This window comes from Montipora foliosa, chromosome 1 (assembly GCF_036669935.1).
Source record: "Montipora foliosa isolate CH-2021 chromosome 1, ASM3666993v2, whole genome shotgun sequence".
NCBI lineage: Eukaryota > Metazoa > Cnidaria > Anthozoa > Scleractinia > Acroporidae > Montipora > Montipora foliosa.
In genome coordinates this window covers 6757336-6777754 of record NC_090869.1, presented here as the reverse complement: position 1 = coordinate 6777754, position 20419 = coordinate 6757336, and the positions used below count along the sequence as shown (strand labels likewise).

Below are 20419 nucleotides of genomic sequence, written 5' to 3'. Positions count from 1 at the left end.
GTCTGAATATCCAGAACATTATAATATAATTATGTTTTCCCTTAAGAAATCTGAAATAACCGTAAAATTTCCCTTCCAACTGTCGATCTCCTTAAACTCGTATATTTGCATTTCAATGATTTGAACTTCTAAATTACAGCAGCAACACCTGAGTAAATTAGTATGGGGAAATAAAATTTCTTTCGGTTTACGATGCGAAGCATATTATCCTTGAAGATAAGTCTTATAAGATTGAAAAAAGTAAATGTTATTCGCAGCGTGGGTGTCGCTCTTAGTCTTGAGCAAACAATATTAATTGAAAATTCGTTACGTCCTTAAACGCTTTATTCGGTTTTTTGGAATGAAATGAAAGCTTATAACTAACCCGCGGTTTAGTAATTGAGGCTGCTAGAAAAAGAAGATAAGAAGAATGTAGATGTTAAGGTGGTTTGATATAATCTCGTGACTTAAATGTACATGAAAGATTTTAAGGAAGCTGTCCGTCTGTTTTCCGCTGTGTAAATTCAACTAACAATTGCGGCTTTATGTCAATATATTTGATAGGGAACCTACTGAAAATTGCTAAATTTATCGTTTGCCGCTTAACGGCATCCACGTTTCAATGTTTTCTTGGTCACAGAGGATATTTTTAAAGGAGAAAAATTCTTATTTTGCTTGCATTTTAACAACTCGTTTTAGCCCCTGTTAGATTCTTTAACTTTGCTCCGTGCAAACTGCAGTGGTTAATATTCATGATACCTTGTACGAAAAGGTTCAGTTATTGCTTTCTGTAGTTTGAATTTGTCCTTTTCAATGGTTGAGCGATTTTTTTACACGTTATGCCAACGAAGTTGTATTATATTTTCAGGTCGAGTTGAACAGGGAAAAAGCCTCTGAGGGTTGTCATATGATATGTTTAAATACATCTATGCTAATTGCGGCCAGAACAGCTGTCTTGTTCCCTTTCTTGAAAATTTCTCCTTTCCAATATCTGTACTTCATTAGTAGTTCATAGCTGTCTTGTCAGATTTTTCTTCCCTCATCGAGCCTTTAACTCTGATTTCATTGAAGAAAAATTGATTTTTTTGCGGGTAAATGAAATCGGGAATTTCAGAAACCGTTTTAATTGAACTATATTACAGTGTTTTTAACCAGGCAATGCAAAGGGAATCCAAAGAAAAAAGAAATGTCAACTGAAGTAATTTGATATCATAGTATTTGGCATTTTATATTCTTAAGCAAGGTTTGTCAATGAAGTTTCAAAAGGCTCGACACATTGTCATGCAAGCCTCGAGTTGCGAAATGAGCCTACCTTATTAAAATGTGTTTTGTTGTGGGAGGTTTCTTTGAAAGGTCTTAAAAAGTAGGTTCTTGGGAAAAATGAAAATTTTTAACTTCGAAGAGACGTGAAATATTGAGATTCCCTTTATTGTTCCTCTTTTTTCGTTGATAAATTTTACGATAAGCCTTTATTGCCCAAAAAAAACTGCTAATGAAATTTGTTCATTTTACACTATGCGTTTCTCTAATGAAGAAGAGCAAATAAAGCCGTGAATGTTTAATCAGTTAAGAGCAAAAGTGTAATGATCTCGCCGAGTTTTGACGGATGCCTCAATTTGAATTTATTACTTTGGGAACATAAAGGCGGACTGCCATGGTGATAAAACAGATTCAGATGTTTAAGATTTAAGAGTAATGAATTTGTGTTTGACGATTTTATTAATCTTGCTTGAGAAAACGGAGGCTGCTGGTGTTATACGTTTTTAAAACGCCGTTTAAAAGCTTGATTAACATTATTGGAAGACAAAAGTGTCGTGGCTTTTGTTCCGGCATACTAGTGAAAATCACAAATACTTTAAATGCTGAAAGGAAAATGTAACTGAGAACTTACGGCTACGGCAAGACTGAGATGGCCACTGTTCGGTCCTGAAAAATCTTGCTATCTCTGGTGGTTTATAACCGGGAAGGCGGGTTTGGCTATTTTTCGATATTGATTTATACTGATGATGAGACACACAAAAAGTACAAATGACCATATCACAAATCGGGAGAAATCGTGTTGAAGAGCTGTAAAAATCTGCACTGGTGTACCATATATAAAGTAACAAGAACAACATCAAAATTGTCAGCATTCACCGATGGCTTCTTCACAATGCGCTCTTATCAGTAAAGTTGTACCAGAGGACGGCGACCTTTTCGGTCCGTATGTTATTAACTGTGCCGTGATGTCTTTTCTGAGCTTAACAGCGATAACAGGAAATGTTTTGATTCTTGTATCCATTTGTAGAGCACCACGGTTCCTGCGTCAACCATCCTATGTCCTCCTAATCAACCTCGCCTTTGCCGATCTCTGCGTCGGATTCTTAGCTGAGCCTGCTTACTTACTCTACAAAATATCTTACTTAATGAATCCCTATTCCACGTTGTCGTGTAACGTTGGACTCGCGTTTAACTTTCTTTCATACTTTCTATCGTCGTTATCTCTCTGGACCGCGGCCGCGATTTCTCTTGATAGACTAATGGCTCTTCATCTTCACATGAAATACAGCGCAATAGTCACCAAGTTTCGAGTTTGTGTTCTTGTTGCTGCTTTACTAATACTAAGCACAGTTTTCGCTTCCATGTTCGAGTGGGCACTGGATGCGCAGAATATAGTATTTGTGTGCCTGAATTCCCTTGCTTTGCTCATTGCGTTGTTGTCCTATATGAAAATATTTCAAATTGTCCGGTATCATCAAAGACAGATTTCAATCCAGCTGTCCGAGCTATCGTATGCTTCAAAGAGAAGCGAAAATGACCTCAATTCGGCTTCAATGGACAGGCAGCAAGGTGAACGCAGGCTGGAGCAAATGGAAATAGATGGAAATGGAGCAGCAAACACAGAAATGAATGATCATCAAATGATTGAAATCAAAATGAAAGGCAATGGAGGTCTACATGAAAACTCGAGGGTTACAAGTGAGAAGCAGTTGCAACAGAAGGAATGGGCACCAAAGGAGACTTTGGGAAAAGCTAATTTCGAGGAATCTCTTCTTGCGTGCGAAGATTTGGTTGAACAACAGAAGGCAGATAATTCGCCCGTTTTTATTGTGGCAATCAACAATTATAACCAAACACAGAGACAAGGTGTGTCTAAGCAGTTCATAAACGATTTGGAAGAGAAACGTGCTTCGCAACGTATGCAAACTCTACAGGGAAAATCTGAAACATCGGTACTATCGAGTGTTGTGAGTTTATCAGCAGGAAACAGAGGTCATAAGTTGGAGACAGGAACACGTCCAAAACCTTCAACTGACAATATGGAACTTAAGATGACCGAAACAGAGTTTGCTCACATCGAGCGCGATCAAACAGGCACAAACACGAATTTTTTATGTGAGGGTGAACTCATAGAAACTGTATCATTGCAACTTAATAACCGCGGCAAAGAGTATTTCTCAGCTAAGGAAGCTGCAGCCAATATGAAAGGAAACTCCTGTCATAGCGAAGAGTCAATATATGACAGGAACTGTTTAAACGGATTGTATTCGAGTTATGATCAAAGTCACGTCCTGTTAAATGAAAGTTCGCCTTTATCCAAAAGGCAGCAAACGTTCGGAGAAGAGAATGAAATTACGTTAGTAGAGAATAACTATAATGTCAAGAGATTTCTTGGAAATTTTGATTCTAAGTTTGATTTAAGAGCCAGAAAAACATCAAGTATCAATACAATAACATGTCACAAAGAAGCGATGGGAACCAATTCGGCTACAGATGGCAGCTGTACGAAGAGATGTGATCAAAATTATTGCTCTCCAAATGAAAGTTTGTCAGTCATTCAGTCTGAAGTAAAACTGCATCACGTAGATGAGAAAGAAACAAAGTCAATGAAACCGGAAGACAAGCAACATTTTCAAGGGATGAATGAACATCAGAATTCGATTGCAGACGAGGAAGAACTGGCCCAGAGCAAAGAATCGAATAAAAGCGAGGGAAGCCTTGACGGCCAAGAAAGAGGGTGCAATAGTGACGCAATTTGTCAAAACCAAGAAATCAAAAGATCAAATTACGGACACAAAGATAAGCCAAATGACAATCAAGTGACCAGCGAAATGAAAACAGGATTTAAAATGAAACATTTTAAAAAGTCAGTGGTAAACATGTTTGTGATTTGGTTTATCATGCTACTCTGTTACCTGCCTCTAATTTGTACATCTATCTTAGTTAACGTTCTTGGTCGCACTTATTCGATGCATTTAGCATTCAATTTTGCCACCTCTGTGATGTTTGTCAATTCCAGTGTGAATCCCATCGTCTTCTGCTGGAGAATACGCGAATTCCGTGCAGCAGTGAGAAAGACTCTAAAAGATGTGTTTGGGTTTTGGGAAAATCACAACGATAGAAATGACAACTTAAGCTCTTTAGTAATCTAAATATAGTATTTCTCGTTCGACGAAAGATCCTAGAGCTGAAGAACTCCTTGTCATTGAAGCTGAGGAAACTGGACAACTCTAAGCTCGTAAAGGCTTAATACTTGTCATGACCATCAGGGTCAGGTTTAAACGTAAACAGGAGTTTCTGCTTTAAGCAGGTCCTCTCTCATATCACACCCTTGAGGCATCAGTTATATGCAAGGCAAGATTTAACCTTTCGTTGTGTCCTGAAATATAAATATACCCTTCAAAGTCTAATTTAACGGAAAAAAATTTAACCGCAGTATTTACAAAATCTTCACTGAAGAAGTTGAAAAAGCTTTTGTTATTCTCGTACTGTAGAATACTTTACATACATACATACATACATATTTAAACACTTTATTTATGGAGGGTAACACTAAATAACTAAAAGCTAATAAACTTGTGGCCCCCAAAAATTAGTAAAAATACAGAATTTAAATATCTAAAAAACTATGCTATCAAATCTAATAAGTTCTAGTAAATATTAAATTAAATTAATGTCAGGCTAAATACTAAAGTGATTTAAACTAAGGTGTTCTTTAAAAATTACATTAAATAAAGTCTTCTTAAATACAGGAAGAGAATCCTTATGCCTTAATTCTAAAGAGAACTGATTCCAAAGTTTACAAGCTCTAACCAAGAAGGACTTTCCACCTTCTGTCTCATGTATATACTTAGGGCCAACTAAATTAAATTTAGCATACCTAGTATTTGTAGAATGGACTTGATTATTAGGAGTAAAATGTTTGATTAAATAATTGGGTAAGGTACCCTGAATAAGTTTGAAAACTAGAGAACAACTGCTTATCTTATTTTCTTCACGAAAAGGAATCCATTTTAACTTATTAAATAGTTGTACAGATGGCAAATCTCTATCGGCAGGCAAAATAACCCTAGCCGCCTTTTCTTGCAGCTTCAATTCTCTGTTCAAATATTCTTTATCACATGACCAGATAACACTAGCGTAAGTTAATACACGGAGGTAGTGTGGCTCAGTGGTTAGGGCGCTTGCCTTGAGATCCGGAGATCCCGGGTTCAAGACTCGCTCTGACCACTCGTTGAATTTGATCCTGGTATTCCCTGGTTCAACTTCTCAGCTGCACTTGTAAATAGCCAACTGGTTTGCCTCCGGCCAGTTGGGATTCTTAACAGTTGTTGTTGTTCTGTTCTGTCGTTTCGTTGTGTTTCATTGGCCCTGAAAAGCCCCTATGGGGAGCGGTCGATTAAGTATGTATTGTATATAATAGGATGAATTATCGAATTATAATATAGCTGTCTTTGCCTAAGAGGCAGATGTACTCTGATTTTTCTGATTTTTCCTTTGAGAAAGCTTGTTACAAATTTTATCAACATATTGACTAAAAGATAAGTGACTATCAATATCCAAACCCAACGGAGTAGCTCTAGAAACATTGCTCACTAGTTCATGATCACTAAACTTCACTGAAAATCCAATTTGTATTTAAGTCTCTTGCCAGTCACGATCATTACATTTTTCTTGTCTACATTAATGGGAAGTTTATTTGACACAGCCCAGTTTAGGATTTCAGCAACAGAAGTATTAAGGTCACTTTCATAGACTTTATAGTTAGCAGAGCAGGTGATAGTCGTATCTCCAGCATACAGATCTACCTGCTCTGTAATATATAGTGGCAAATCATTAATAAATAAGATAAAGAAAAGAGGACCCAAAATAGATCCTTGTGGTATTCCATGGTTAATAAAGGCCAAGGACGAATTCTTGCCATCAACGCAGACCAACTGACGTCTGCCCGAGATATATGACTGACACCAATCATATGCTCTGTCCGGATTTAAACCAAGATCAAAATAAGAGTCGTTCCATGTGCTCTTTATGGTATCCTCCACTGCGCATGTCCGCAAACATACATAAGGTGGGTGGGAAGGGTAGCTGTAACTCGGATGCTACATCCCTCAGAACTTTGAAAGAGTAATTGGTCTAACAAATAATTACGACATGAAATCTAACTCAAGAAAGAAACAGTTTATTTAGTCAAAGTTCAACAATATCCTATTCTGGAGCCAGTCGTATTCAACTCAGAACATAATATTGGATGGTATCTGCAAGGAAGTATCCTAACCCTAGAAGGACGTGGGATTGAGATAGAAGCACCCTGCTGTAAATTTAGAGTAGAATGTAGTGGTTATTGTTCTAATGATTTGCCGTTCTTAGCCCTTTTGTCACCCATATCTGTGGTCTCTTAAAACACTTGTCTCTGGGAGTTGGTTGCTTGGATTCCGTCTCCTGTATGTCTGATGACGTAGCTGCGGGCACAACATCCTCACGCCCCAGGTATTTCTCAACATAGGTTACATTGCTTCGGTACTGAACCCCATCAGTCTCAACAACAACAACAACAACAACAACAACACTGTTTGAATATTTAATGGTGTCAACAGCTTGTTATCTCTTTGCTGCTTGAGTAAACACTGTATCACCTTTCTCGATGTTTTTTTCACATGCCTTCCTTTTGCAGTCTGCATACATCTTTCCCTTCTCCTTCCTTTCACTGTCGCGGTCTCTGACTTCCTCTTCACAGTTAAACTCCTGAAGCTGTGGCAATTTGGTTCTGATATTTCCGCCATACAGCAACTCAGCAGGGCGAATTCCTGTTGGTGAATGTGGTTGGTGATTTTTTCTTTTTTTGACCTCCAGTCACGACCCTCGGATTGAGCGATGCGATTTTGCAGCTCAATTCCATTTTTTTCAAGGTATTCTTTTAAGTGGTCCCTGAAAAACTGAGGACCATTATCAGTTCTTAGGGAACATGGAAGGCCATGAGTAACAAACATCTTGGGCATTACTGACACAATCTTCTCAGCTGTGATTGACTTGAATCTGCTGTAATAATCGACTATAACAAATATGTAATCGCCAGGAGGCAGTGGAGAGGGGGCCATTGGGGGTTGCCCACAATACCACATTTCCCCGCCAAAAATTAGTAAATACCCAAATGCTGCGTTCAAAAACAGTTAAATACCGAAACCGTATCGGCGAAGCTGTGATATCCACGGGTACGAGTTTCATTAGCTAATGTCAAATACTTAGATTGTTAACATGAGTTATTTCATTTGTAATTTTGTACATTGTACATAAACGAGCAATTTGACGGGGAAAAGTTAGAGATTCCCATTCCAGGTCTGTAATCATTGATCAGAGGTAACACTTGACGTATAACTGTAGTCGCTTTTACAAAAACAAGCAGCCGCCCTTTGTGCGTTCTCCAGGTTATCTATGTCACACTGATAATGCGGGTCCCGAACAGTTGAAGCATATTCAAATTTTGGTCTGACAAGTGTATTATAAAAATAAGAAGTGTATTATACAAGGTGCTTTTGGTATCTTGCTTGCAGAACCAAAAGTTTCTCTTGATCAGATTTAAAGCCTCAGTTGCCTTTGACGATATTTCATGAAGATGATTGTTCCACCTCAAATTTGAATCCAGCGTGACTTTTAAGTAGGAGTGCATTTCAACATACCGTAAAATTCGGAAAATGAGCCCCTCCATGTGATAAGCGCCTCCAAATGTATCCTTCCGTTAAATCGCCCCTCCAAATATAAGCCCCCCTGGAGCTTGTACTTGGAAAATTGCCAGAAACGGTAAATTTACTTCCAACTATTAGGCTATCCCAATAGATGTAGAAACGCAAATTTTCCTCCGTAGATAAGCCCCTCCAAAAATAAGCCTTTTCGAAAAGGGCCTTTGAAAAATATAAGCCCCTGTGCTTATGTTCGGAATTTTACGGTAGGCTAGGATGGTATTGCAAAAAGTATATATTCTAGTTGGTGGACTGGGTTGAATTCCATCGGCAAGGTGCGTTGCCATACTTCTAATTTGTTTAGAGCTGACTGTAATTTATCCATGTCTGAAGCAGTATTGACAATAATATGTAAAAGACAGTCTTCAGCAAATAATCTATTGTAGTTGGACATTCAAGATCGGCTGCTAAGTCATTCACATAAAGTACAAACAGGAGACGCCCATGGTCGACTGTTCCTTGTGGGACCCCCGAAATCACTTGCTTTGGGGGAGAGAAACTGTCACAGACAACGGTTTGTTGTGTTGTGTGTGTTAAAAAATGCCTTAACCAATTATTCAGAGGACCTGTTATTCCATAATGATGTAGCTTCCTCAGGCCACAGTTGTTCAAACGATGGATAGCGCTATCCGCCGGATAAATCACTATGCACTGGATAACTCAATCGGTTTTATTAGTGTTTATCCGCTGGTTAGTGATTTATCCGCTGGATAGCACTATCCATATCGTTTGAACAACTGGAGCCAGGAGTCTTTCATGTGGCACTTTATTAAAGGCTTTAGTAAAGATGAGATGCTTTCTTTTCATTAAGTGCAGAAGCAATTTCATGAATAGTTGACTGTAGTTGCGTTTCGGTTGAACGCTTCTGGTGAAAGCCGTGTTGGTTATCAACCAGAATGTTGCAAGACTCGGATACTTCATAATATGGCTATGGACGATATGTTCTAAAATCTTGCAGCAAACACATGTAAGTGAAATGGGCCTGTAATTCTTGCAATCCTCTTTTTCCCCTTTCTTAAAAACTCTGTGAACATTTGCCTCTTTCCATCTTTCCAAAATACTGTTTGTCATGTTTTCGTCATTTTTAGATGTCTCTAGGGAATTATCCTCTGGTCCCAATTTCAACACACCAAAGGCAATAGCCCTGTGTCGCCCCAAAAGGGCGTAGCCCTCACTTTCTACTACAAGAAATTCAACCTCATTCAACGCAGTCTTACCAACTGACACCTCCGCGACAAAAACGCCTGCATGCAATTGGCAATGGGTGGATACTACCATATGAATACAACTTCTTAGAGGCCTTGCTAGACACCTATTGCACCTTTTGGGCTTTCAACTACTCCCAAAACTTACGATCAATAGCGTTACAACTAGCACCAGAATCAATTATCAGGATAACAGGTATCCCGCCTATTTGCACAGAAATTTTGCCATCAACTACAGTCAATTTCACATTATTTTACCGCGCCACGTTGCGAAGTTTGTTGGGAAATTGGCTACTTGGTTGCGAAGTAGCCAATTATGCGGCGAATTAGACAAACAATTTGCGAACTTTGAAATGAACTTCCCAACTTCTACCATATCGAACTTCGCAACTCTTTGCCGTCCGAGATTCGTGACATCGTTATCAAGTGGTTTGAGGATTCTACACCATTCAAATTAGTTAAAATTTACCGAGTTTGTTTACTCGCCGATCGCGACGTGCCTTCCAGCGACTAGTCATGTACCGACAAGGGGTTTGGGCTGCAATTAAACTCCAAGTTTTGAACCTTCGATCCAATTTTATCGGCAGACGACTCGGAGTTCTATTTCTTTTTATAAGGTGATTAGAAGCGCTATCCTGTGGGTTTCGACAAAACACTGACCTCCGGTCAACTGACCCCCTTACTGACCCCCCTACTGACCCACTATAAAATCAATGGGAAAATGAATACTGCTTACTTAAGCCTCAACAACCTTTTTTAAACGGCATTGTTCAACAGTATTTAAGTCTAAGCACCCATTTTAAAAAGGTTAGTTTTCGATTATTGTTGTGATGGCCGATTACTTCATGTAAGCTAACCTTTTTAAAATGGGTGCTTAGACTTAAATACTGTTGAACAACGCCGTTTAAAAAGGGTTGTTGAGGCTTAAGTAAGCAGTATTCATTTTCCCATTGATTTTATAGGGGGTCAGTAGGGGGTCAGTAAGGGGGTCAGTTGACCGGGGGTCAGTGTTTTGTCGAAACCCCTATCCTGTTCTCTACATGAGTAAACATCAATTTCAGGCATCACCGTAACTTTCGAGCAGGGATCTCCATCTCTCATTTTTCTTGTCAAAATTGGATTAGCCTTAAAATATTTTATTTCCGCCACTTCATACTTGGCCTCTATTGTTTACAGCACCTCGTGTAAAAAACGCAGTTAACGTTCTTCAATGCTTGAGTTTGTTCTCACTATTTCCCTGAACAAAAACTGATCGACAATATTTACATTTGTCTTTCTCGGTAAATTCTAATCACGGCCCTTTTTTTATTGGTGTTGAATCCTCAAAACCACTAGTTTACGATGTCACGAACCTCGGGCGGCAAAGAGTTGCGAAGTTCGATACAGGGGCACCCAACGTCAATGTTCGGAAAATATCTGTTCGGAAGACGATTTGAAATCTAGAATTTTCGGAACATTTGTTGTAAAATGTCTTGCTTGCCTGCCTCTCCTAGGATTTTCGAACGTCTGAAAAATGGTATAATTGCCAATTTTTAACAGATTTTTACCCTAAAAAGGTCACCTAGAATTTTCGAGAGCCTTTTTTCTGGCTGACAGTTTCGAAAAGGTAACTTAAAGTTTTGATCCCTATAATTTTCGGATCACTAGGTAATCCGAACAGATGAAAAATTTTTAGGGAATAAAAATATGCCTATATCTACCGTTTAAGTACGGAAATACGTTTAACAATGCTATGTTTAACTGGTTTTGAACTATATTCTCGTTGGGTGCCCTTGACTTCGTAACCTAGTATCCAATTTCCCAACGAACTTCGCAACGTGGCGCGGTAAAGTGAAATCGACTGTAAGCAAATGCAATCTCGGTCACCCGAGATACCCAAAGAATATTAAACACAATCATCATTGTCATCATATTCAACTTCTGCCTTCCTTACACGGCGATCCATGCCGCTTTTCTTTCTTCCATCTGATGTTTTCAGTTCAATTTTACACACAACCTCGGAATTGCCCCTTCCTGCATTGTTTTCCTCTTGCTGGGCAACGTTTATCATTTTCCTTGTGACCCCTATTTCCGCAACTAAAACAGCGAATCGTTCCTGGTTTTCCGGCTCTTAGGTTTGAAATTCCCTTTCCATTTGCCTTCACAGCGACGCTATTCACCTAGTTAGTTGCACTTTCTATTGAGTGAGATTGTTTCTCAGAATTCTCCATAGCACGAGCGATTTCTCTTAACTGCTGAAGAGTCAATGTTTGACCCTTTTCAAGCAGTTTGCGGCAAAGATGGTGTGACGACTTGATCAAGAATTTGCTCATCCACAGCAGCAGCGTCTCCAAACACACAGGTTTGGGCTTTTTGCCGCAATCTTGTCACAAAACTGCTCGATGGTTTCTGTGATTAGTTGGCTTACGTCACGAAAACAAACCCTTTCGTTCGAAACACTGATTTGCTTGAGGTTTGGAATATTTATTACACGCATCCTTTGCTTTTTGGTAATTATCCTCGCCTCGTCTTCATCTAGCGTGAAGAAAAGATCTTGAACTCTTAAGCCAGCTGTATGCAACAGCAAAGCCTTCCTCTGTTCGACCTTCTTGACGCCTTTCCCAACCGCAAACGACCAGGAACAACTCAAAGGTCCGAAGCCATCTTTGCCAGCGTGCCGAAATGCCAGCCGTGTCGGAACAAACAAATGGTGCCAATCCACTGACATCACTTAAACTACACTCGCCATTTTCAAGAACATAATACATTCCAACGATCGTCCTCGTTGCCAAAATGGAGAATACTTCCGGATTTAACCACGATCAAAGCACAAGTCGTTCCATGTGCTGTTTATTGTATCCCCAAGTACTTTGGCATGAGAATTTGAAAAATATAAACCGATTTAGGAACCGAGCATCGTAAAAAAAAATGAGAATTCCGTTCTTCTACTTCCGGTGGCTATGCAAAGTGCGGTGTGAAAGCAACACCCGGAAAATAATTGCGCTCGACTAATCACTGAAGAAAGTCTCATTAGGCCTTTTTCGATATATTAAAATTCAGCTTGAAACAGAGCTTTAGAGGACAAAGACAAAGAAAAGTGGATGATATGCAAATATTTTTCACATACGTTTCAACGTGTTTCCTTCCATTGTTTTTGCCCTCACTACCTCACTATCAAGCTGAATATTTGATATTTCGAAAATGCCCTATTGGGTTGTACCAGAATACCATTACACTACACACAGACCAATTAAAGTTAACGAGATGAAATTACTCACAACTGCAGCTTACTCAATTATTTTTGCACAGCAATAAAAAAATTGCTCTTATTCTGGGCACGTTTAGGCCCTGTTTACAAGCACGTAAGGTAACCTTACTGCTAGGGTTACCCTAGCAGGAGGGTCAAAGATAGTCCGGGTTTACAAGCAAAATTTCACAGGTAAGGGCTGACCCTACCACCCGGGACAACTTTGCGTGCTTGGTAACCGCCAGCATCGCAAACACAATGGAAACTGGCCGCTAAAAAGTTGTCCTGGGAAGGCGAGTTGTCCCTAGCAGAGCGTTTACAAGGCAGCTAGGGTTACCCTAGCGCCAGGGTAACCCTAGCTGCCTTGTAAACACGTCGTTGAAAAAAAGAAGAAATGTGTGAGTGCTAAGGTAACCCTTTTGCTAGGGTGAATCCTACCACTAGGGTTACCCTACCTGCTTGTAAACAGGGCCTTAGAGAAACATTTTCTGATGATTCTGGCCTCCGTTATTCTAGAAACGGTAAATTTAAGGAAGTATTGAAGGATGCTTTAACTAATCAAATTCTTTGAGAATACTCACTGCAAATATCGAAAGATTCCTCCGAAAGTATCATGATATACACACCCTTTCTTCAACAGCAATAGTTTTACTGCGCAGTGAAAAGCGTAAATATTAGTCATGAACATTTCACTCACCTGAACAAAACGGCGCCCTCTGCAAATGATCCTAATGCTTAAAAGCCGCCAAAACTTGCATCTCAAAGCTGAAATGCTGGGTTTCCTTTCAGTAAAATTCCCATAAAATAATAAGAACGTTGCAAAAATTGAAATCATTTTTTAACTGGTCGGATACTGGAACCGGTCGGATACTGGGGCAACATACTGTAAAATAAAGCACTAATATACAAACAAGTGACTCAACTTTTACGATGTCACCTTAATATTCCCACTGTTTAATTTCATCAATGGCAAACCGCTGATGCACAAGAAAACCAGCTGAAACAGTTAATGACTGCTCAATATTAGCACGGCGATGGTTGAAAAAATCCTATTAACTGTTCAATTTTGATGTTTGCTAGAAACGTAAGGTTAAATTGAAAAAGAGCAATCTCGTTCCAAGGGTCTCTCTTCTTCCCTTCCCTTCCCGCTTCAAGGCAAGGGAAGAACAGATGTTCGATAGTCGTTCAATAAGACCATTTCAAACTGGAGGATTAGCGTTAAATAGAGACCTGACTTTTTCATGCTAAGATACCAAGATGGACAACAAATTGCCTAAGTACCGTCGTTTCATGTCGAAGTCAACTGTTTCCTGAGCTTAAAAATAAAGTTTGAAGCTATAAAGAAAGAACAAACTGAAGATAAAATGGAATGATGCTCCGAAAATTCTACTGGAAAGCCAGGATCAATCTATAAGTCACTTGTTTACCCATGTAGACATCAAATTGCCAAACTGAATGGTACTAGCCTCGCAAACCGCATTTTTGACATATCTACAGGTTATGTTCCTTCTTCGTCCACTATTTATATGACTGCTGCAAGCACACTCGTCAGTGCTGTCTATTCAGGCAAGACATTAGCAGAATTCTCGCCCTCTTCAGTAGAACAGAAAGCTGGAACAGAAAGCTCCTCAGCTGCAACGAAGCCTATTGAATCTTCCACAACTTCTAGCACCGAAACAGAAAGCTCCTCAGCTGCAACGAAGCCTATTGAATCTTCCACAACTTCTAGCACCGAAACAGAAAGCTCCTCAGCTGCAACGAAGCCTATTGAATCTTCCACAACTTCTAGCACCGAAACAGAAAGCTCCTCAGCTGCAACGAAGCCTATGGAATCTTCCACAACTTCTAGCACCGACGAAGCAACAACCAAGTCACCCACGGAACCTGCAGAGAAAGTATGATGTGGTACCCGTAATGACTTTTTTTCTTCAGTCATTTCCTTCACTTTCGCTTCCCCCCTTCCCCCCCCCCCCCCCCCCACCAGTTCCCTGTCCTTATTTAAAGAGCGCCTGACAACTGAACAGGATGTCGCAGGATAAAGGTCCAGCCGAACATGAAACAGAATTTTCGTAACTGTTTTGATCAAAGGCTGACCGTCTGATGATCGCAGAACTGGTCTTGACATCTTTCATACTCAGTTGGTGGGAACGAAACAGGGTTGGGCATGAAAGACCAAAAGACAAGAGCTAGACATTTTGGATCGGTCGTAGGTAGAAAACAATGGTTATGGATCAAACGAATTGTGAACTGCGAAGCCATACGACTGAAAATTTGTTTGACCTTCTTCCCAGGAAGTTCGCAGACTAACCAATATCTATTTTGGGAAGTCGTATGTTCAATTTGCACCTTGGTCAATTTTTTTTATATTTATTTTCTTACTTAATGCCTTAAAATGGTAGTAATGTAATACATGCATTTGTTTTAATCGTGAATCAGTTAAAAATCAGCAAGCTTCTCCATTGGTATATCCTTGATTTCATAGTTCAAACAAATCGGAGATATAACACTTACAGAAAACAACTCCCTCACGGTTGTGGAGAAGCTTAAGAATTTGACCAGCGAAGAAACTTTGAATGGCGGAGACACAAAAGTCGCACTGGTAATTCTTCAAAAACTCGCATCGAATGATAACTTGCTGCCTAAAGACAAGCAAACACAACAAAAATTGGGACAGGTAAGCACGGGATAGCAGGGTAAAAAAATAACAATTTTCTTATTTTACTCAGAGGTGGGGAAGAAAAATATGCCTGGAATTTCATTATTGTTGAATGCCAGGGTACTTGATGAAACACTTCTTTGAAGTTGGTGCCCAGGATCCCCAAGTGATCCCCTTTAATTTCACATATAATATCCAAACATGCGTCATTTAAAAGTTGTCGTTTCAGTTATCTCACCTTAATTAAGTTGACTTTCAGCGTTTTTTGGCGTAAGTGAAAAATAGCGAGCATTAAAATATGCAACTACAGTCTCGTTCTCGATTTTGTGACAAATCTTCTTTGCATGTTGTTGCACACTGTCTCTATTTCTGTTTCCCTGCCTCTGTCGCTCTTCCTCCCTCTCTCTCACCCCTCCCTCCCTGTTCCTCTCTCTCTCTCTACCAGTATCTCATTAGATTGGAAAATTTGGTGCCTTCAACAAATACCATGGCCCACTTATTTTGTTACAGCGCAACTTCATAGAGTTAACTCTCTTCTTTTAGAGTTTCTTGGACGTAGCAAGCTCTCTCATATCTGAGGAAAATAAAGACAACTGGGATGTAACAATAACAGGAGAAAATAACAGCAGCTGGGTAAGTGTATTTACACGCGGACTGACAAAAATGTGATTTTTCAAGATTTTCAGAGTCAATTTTTATCTGAACAAATTATTTGTCTGTTCAAGTTAATTGTTTATTTATACACGGTAGTGTTTTAGGCTTTAAGTTTCTTGGCTTCTTGTTTATTAAACTCATTTGCATAAAAACATGGGTTTGAAGAAGAAGAATTCCTAAGGCTGGGCAAACACATTGAAAACAAGCGGGTGGTGACTAGAGCGACATATAGACCCACCTTACGTACTTTCAAAACTTGGCCGAGCTCTTCGTCTCGTTCTCCTTCTTTAAAAGAGCTAGAGTGTATGGTTTCAACTGAGGCTTTTTAAGATTTAATTAACACTGAAGTTAGTCTGGCCAACGTAATTTACAATGGGGTGCAAAGTCCTTGGGACAGTCAACAAACGTTACGAAATACGGAAAAAACATTGTTTATGTCAATCGAGCGAGAAGAACCTGTTTCGCGAGAACTTAGGGGTGTTTACTGCCCTCCTCCCCCTTCCTCCTCCTACAATGCCGGTAAAAGCAGTTTGGAACAGAAAATTCAACAACGTTGGGAGGGGAGGGTAGGGGGTGAAGGGGTGACGTAGATTGATCTGCATGGTGCAAAAGGTCCAAAGAATTTTAAACTACATTGTAGCTTATATAATACTCACGAAGTCATATTTATTCTACTTAAAAGCGGATCTCACCAACGACTTCAATTTATTTATGTAAAGAAGAACTATTTATTCCATAGGATACCTATTCCACCACAGTGAAAATCCGGTCGGGTTTCCTTTTTTTCGCCTTGTTTTTCGTCTTCGTAGCCACCAAGTGCAATGTTTTTTTAAATTTCCCGAATCCGCGGAAATTGTAGTGATATGGAATGACTTGTAGTCTACCCAACCCTCCAAGAGCTTTAGTATAAGAAAAGCTCTGATTGTGTTTCAGTTTCTTTGTATCTGTTTTGTTCGACATATAGTAGCTAATTAATTATTACTGGCTCATCTTTCTGGTAATTTTTCGCCACTTTCCAAATTTTACCCGTGATTTTTTCACTTCGACTGACCAAAGTAGTTCACTAGAACTGGACAATTAATATTTGCCTGAACTCCTTGTGTATCCCACAGAAACGTCCTTAGGCGTCTTGATTTCTATATGAGCCAGGAAGCTATGAGGAAAATATTATAAATTTCACTTCATTGTCGCTAAATGTTTTCTTAAAAATTGCTGTTGTTTCCTCTAGGAAACCTCGCCATTGCAGATTTTGGAATTTGTAGAAAACGTTGGCTTAAAGCTTGGGAAACAACTCGGCTACAATGAGAGCGTTGTATTTGAAAGTCCCAATATTGGTAAGGAAAGAAATTTCGCATGGCGATCAAGATCTGACCTGAATCATGGCCATGAAAGCAGTTGCTATAAGGCATTCAGTCGCGTACTTCATTTTTTGCTTATTAGCCCGTTTGAGGCGAGTGGTTGCACGTTTTTCAAGTGATTTTATCTGTTGGTTAACCGTTAAAATGTATTGGGGCTTGAAGGATTGAATGACCAATTGTTTGAATCGAAGGACCAACCGACTGATCGATTGACTGACTGATTTATCTCTTGTCTCTGGTTGATTGATTGACTGATTGATTGATTGATTGATTGATTGATTCATTAATTGATCAGGGATTGATTGACTGACTTACACAGGGTCCAGAGGAGATATGTTTGTCGTTAGAACATCAAAACCCGCCGAAAACATCTGAAATAATGGGTTATTTTGATCGCGTAGACGATCGCGTTACAGTTTCGTTACACATTCTGTATACCGCAAACGAAGAGACTGGGGGCTCGCAAGATCGGCTTACAGTATAAAATACGGAAAGGGAGGAAACTAATTTGGGGCCGATTTTCGAATCCCTGAAACTCAAATGGAATTGAATTAAATTGTCTGATTTTACTAACGTGAACTAGAATTGTTATGTATTTGCCAAATACTGTGGGAAAACGGCATAAGAAAGCGTTCAAATTCATTTTCGGCGACCGAAATTTACGGCTTCGAGAGAGAGCTTTCGTTCGATGTGCACCGCAACATATGGTGACGGAAATGACGCGGTAAAGTAAATGTGCGCAAGATCGGAAGTAAATTTAAGATGCCCCAAGTTCGAAAACACCAACGGTTTCTTTTGCACTTTCGACTGTTGACGTGTACAACAAATGTCCAGTCTTTAAAGATCTTTACTTCAGTTAAAACTCGGCTGCCTTCGCATAGATCTTGTAAACTGGACTTTTATCCATTCAAAGAAATCGTCGCTAGAGCTAGATAAAAGCCAATCGAATTCTTTTGTGAAAGCTGGCAAGTCTTCCCATTTAACACGGTCTTCTTCCAATCTTGAGGTTTTTGAAAAAAGGTACTGCCATACTTGGCCACCGTTAAGTCTTCACTGGACTCTACTCGCCCGTGGAAAGGCCTCCTTTAAAATAATCCCCAGTTTTTTTTCTTGCAATGGAAAATTTTCCTTTTCGGAGCTGTTATTTACATAGTCGTCGAGTATTTCTTGTACGGAGATAAAGTTTTGTTCGTCTCTTCGATAATTCATTGAAAGCCTGCAGGTAAAATAGTCAAGTTCGATCAGGGAAAAATCAAACACGGTAATTTGTGGCTCACGTTCGAAAGCCAACTGGTCTGATATCTTACCATTTAGAAACAAACAGTGTTTTTTTCTGTTCGATACTTTGGATCTCCTCTCGTCCGGCTGCTTTTCGCGCAACGGAACGGGTCTTTTCAAGGGAGAAGCCGCCATTATTTTAAAACTCCCTCTACAGCTGATGTTTTGATTCTCGAACGGTCTGTTGCTTTTGCGTTTCCGGTGCCAATTCACTTCCGTCACCAAGTGCTGCGGTTCACATCGAACGAAGTCACGTGGTACAAGTTTCCTCCCTTTCCGTATTTTATACTGTAAGCCGATCTTGCGAGCCCTCAGTCTCTTCCTTTGCGGTATACAGAATGTGTAACGAAACTGTAACGCGATCGTCTACGCGATCAAAATAACCCATTATTTCAGATGTTTTCGGCGGGTTTTGATGTTCTAACGACAAACATATCTCCTCTGGACCCTGTGTGACTTATTGATTTACCATCCGTTTCCTGTCAAAGCAATGGGTGTGGACACGAAGCCACCTGACGGGTCGGATTCTGGAAGGAAGTACCCTCGCTATGATGACTTAACCAGTCAATGGAAGAGAGACGATTTTGTGTTTATTCATAAAGAAATCTTCGATGAAATGGCGAAAGGTATACCTACAGAAACGAGTATTTGTGATTTAATCGTTCACGAAAACCTGACTGTATATGAAAGCAATCTGTCCGACTAGATTTCCCCTTGGGAAAAAAATAAATCAAATAAACCAGTTAAAGCTTCTTTTCTTTTACAGATAACAGCAAAAGAACTGTCGCTGTATATACTGTTTATAACCAAAGCACGTACTTCCCTGCTAGGTGAGGCATGGATTACCCAAAGCTCGGTAGCTCTTTGCAACCGTTTGCCATTAAATTTCGTGAAAACATGACAGGATAAATTGCTTTAATAAATCGCAACAAGGAAAAACTGCGAGATGAACCAATCAGAATTTCAAGCAATTACATGTAACTTTCTTCAAATGCAGGGAAATTAATCCAGCCACGCGTGAGAATTCGCGATTGACTTTGCTATTCTTCTCACATATTGGAAAATTACGCTGGATTTTTAAGTCAGTCACTAACGGTGACAATCTCCATGGCGAAATTCTTTTTGACACCCATTTTGAAACCGGAAATGAGATACATAGAGGATATTGCATGGCCTCGTGGGATACGAATTTTAACTTCTCGTACTGATAGAATCAGTCTGAGAAGATAATAAAATTCGTACCCCAAGCGGCCATGTAATATACCCTCTATGTGTTATGTAGATACTGATGAAATGTCCAGGTTAAAACAACTTGTTTTATTCATTCTCGAAATGGCGAAAGAGTGGTCACCAAAAGCCAAAACACGCATGCTGTGTGAAACGTGAAACGAGATATCAAACTTATGAAAAGAAAGTCATGAATATATCAAATTGAGACATAAAAATATTAATGTAGACTTGAAGAGAACAATTGTATTACAGCACAAGAGTATCTTAAAATGAAAGGGAAAAGTAAAGTAAAGTCTCAGGCCGGCACTTATCTCCAGTTTCATTAGCATGAAGCGACTAGGAGTATTTCTACTCCCCCCTGGATGGGATGCTAGTCCAGCATTTCTCCGGTACTCATTTATACACCTGAGTGGAGAGAGACACCGTGAGAGTAAAGTGTCTTGCCCAAGAACACAACACAACACTCGATCCGGAGTCGAGCGCACTAACCATGAGGCCACCGTGCCTCCCACTAAAATGAAAGGGAAGCTCCCTGTTTATTAGCTAACCGTGTTAGTTACCATGACTGCACCTATATGATAAAAATAGTATCTTCACCGCGCGTGGTGAAAATATGCATGACATTTTTGTAAAAAGGAAACGCGTAGTATTTCATCTGAATCTATCTAATAAAACTGCGTTCGTTTTAATTAAACTGTAGTAAAACGACGGTGAGGAGTGAAGTACAAAAATTTAGATGGCAACTTGGTTCATTAAGCAAAGAGTTCCAAAACACAACGATCTGCATTTTTTGTAGTTTTCTGTATTTGTTTTTGTCGGTGTGCGTGAGAATTTAG

General features: G+C 39.5%; 2 protein-coding genes across 2 annotated transcripts in view; both read left to right on the top strand.

Moving 5' to 3' along the window:
- LOC138008884 (uncharacterized) overlaps positions 1–20419 on the top strand; it is a 75987-nt gene that overhangs the window by 41755 nt on the left and 13813 nt on the right. The window contains exons 21-26 of the mRNA XM_068856187.1: positions 13905–14302; positions 14890–15081; positions 15607–15696; positions 16946–17051; positions 18842–18979; positions 19120–19183. Coding sequence (XP_068712288.1) covers positions 13905–14302; positions 14890–15081; positions 15607–15696; positions 16946–17051; positions 18842–18979; positions 19120–19183 — 988 coding nt within the window. The remainder of the gene's footprint in view (positions 1–13904; positions 14303–14889; positions 15082–15606; positions 15697–16945; positions 17052–18841; positions 18980–19119; positions 19184–20419) is intronic.
- On the top strand, positions 1631–6092 carry LOC138011979 (uncharacterized). Its single transcript, XM_068859121.1, has one exon. It carries the CDS (start codon positions 2118–2120, stop codon positions 4389–4391), a length of 2274 nt encoding a protein of 757 aa, XP_068715222.1. The 5' UTR covers positions 1631–2117; the 3' UTR covers positions 4392–6092.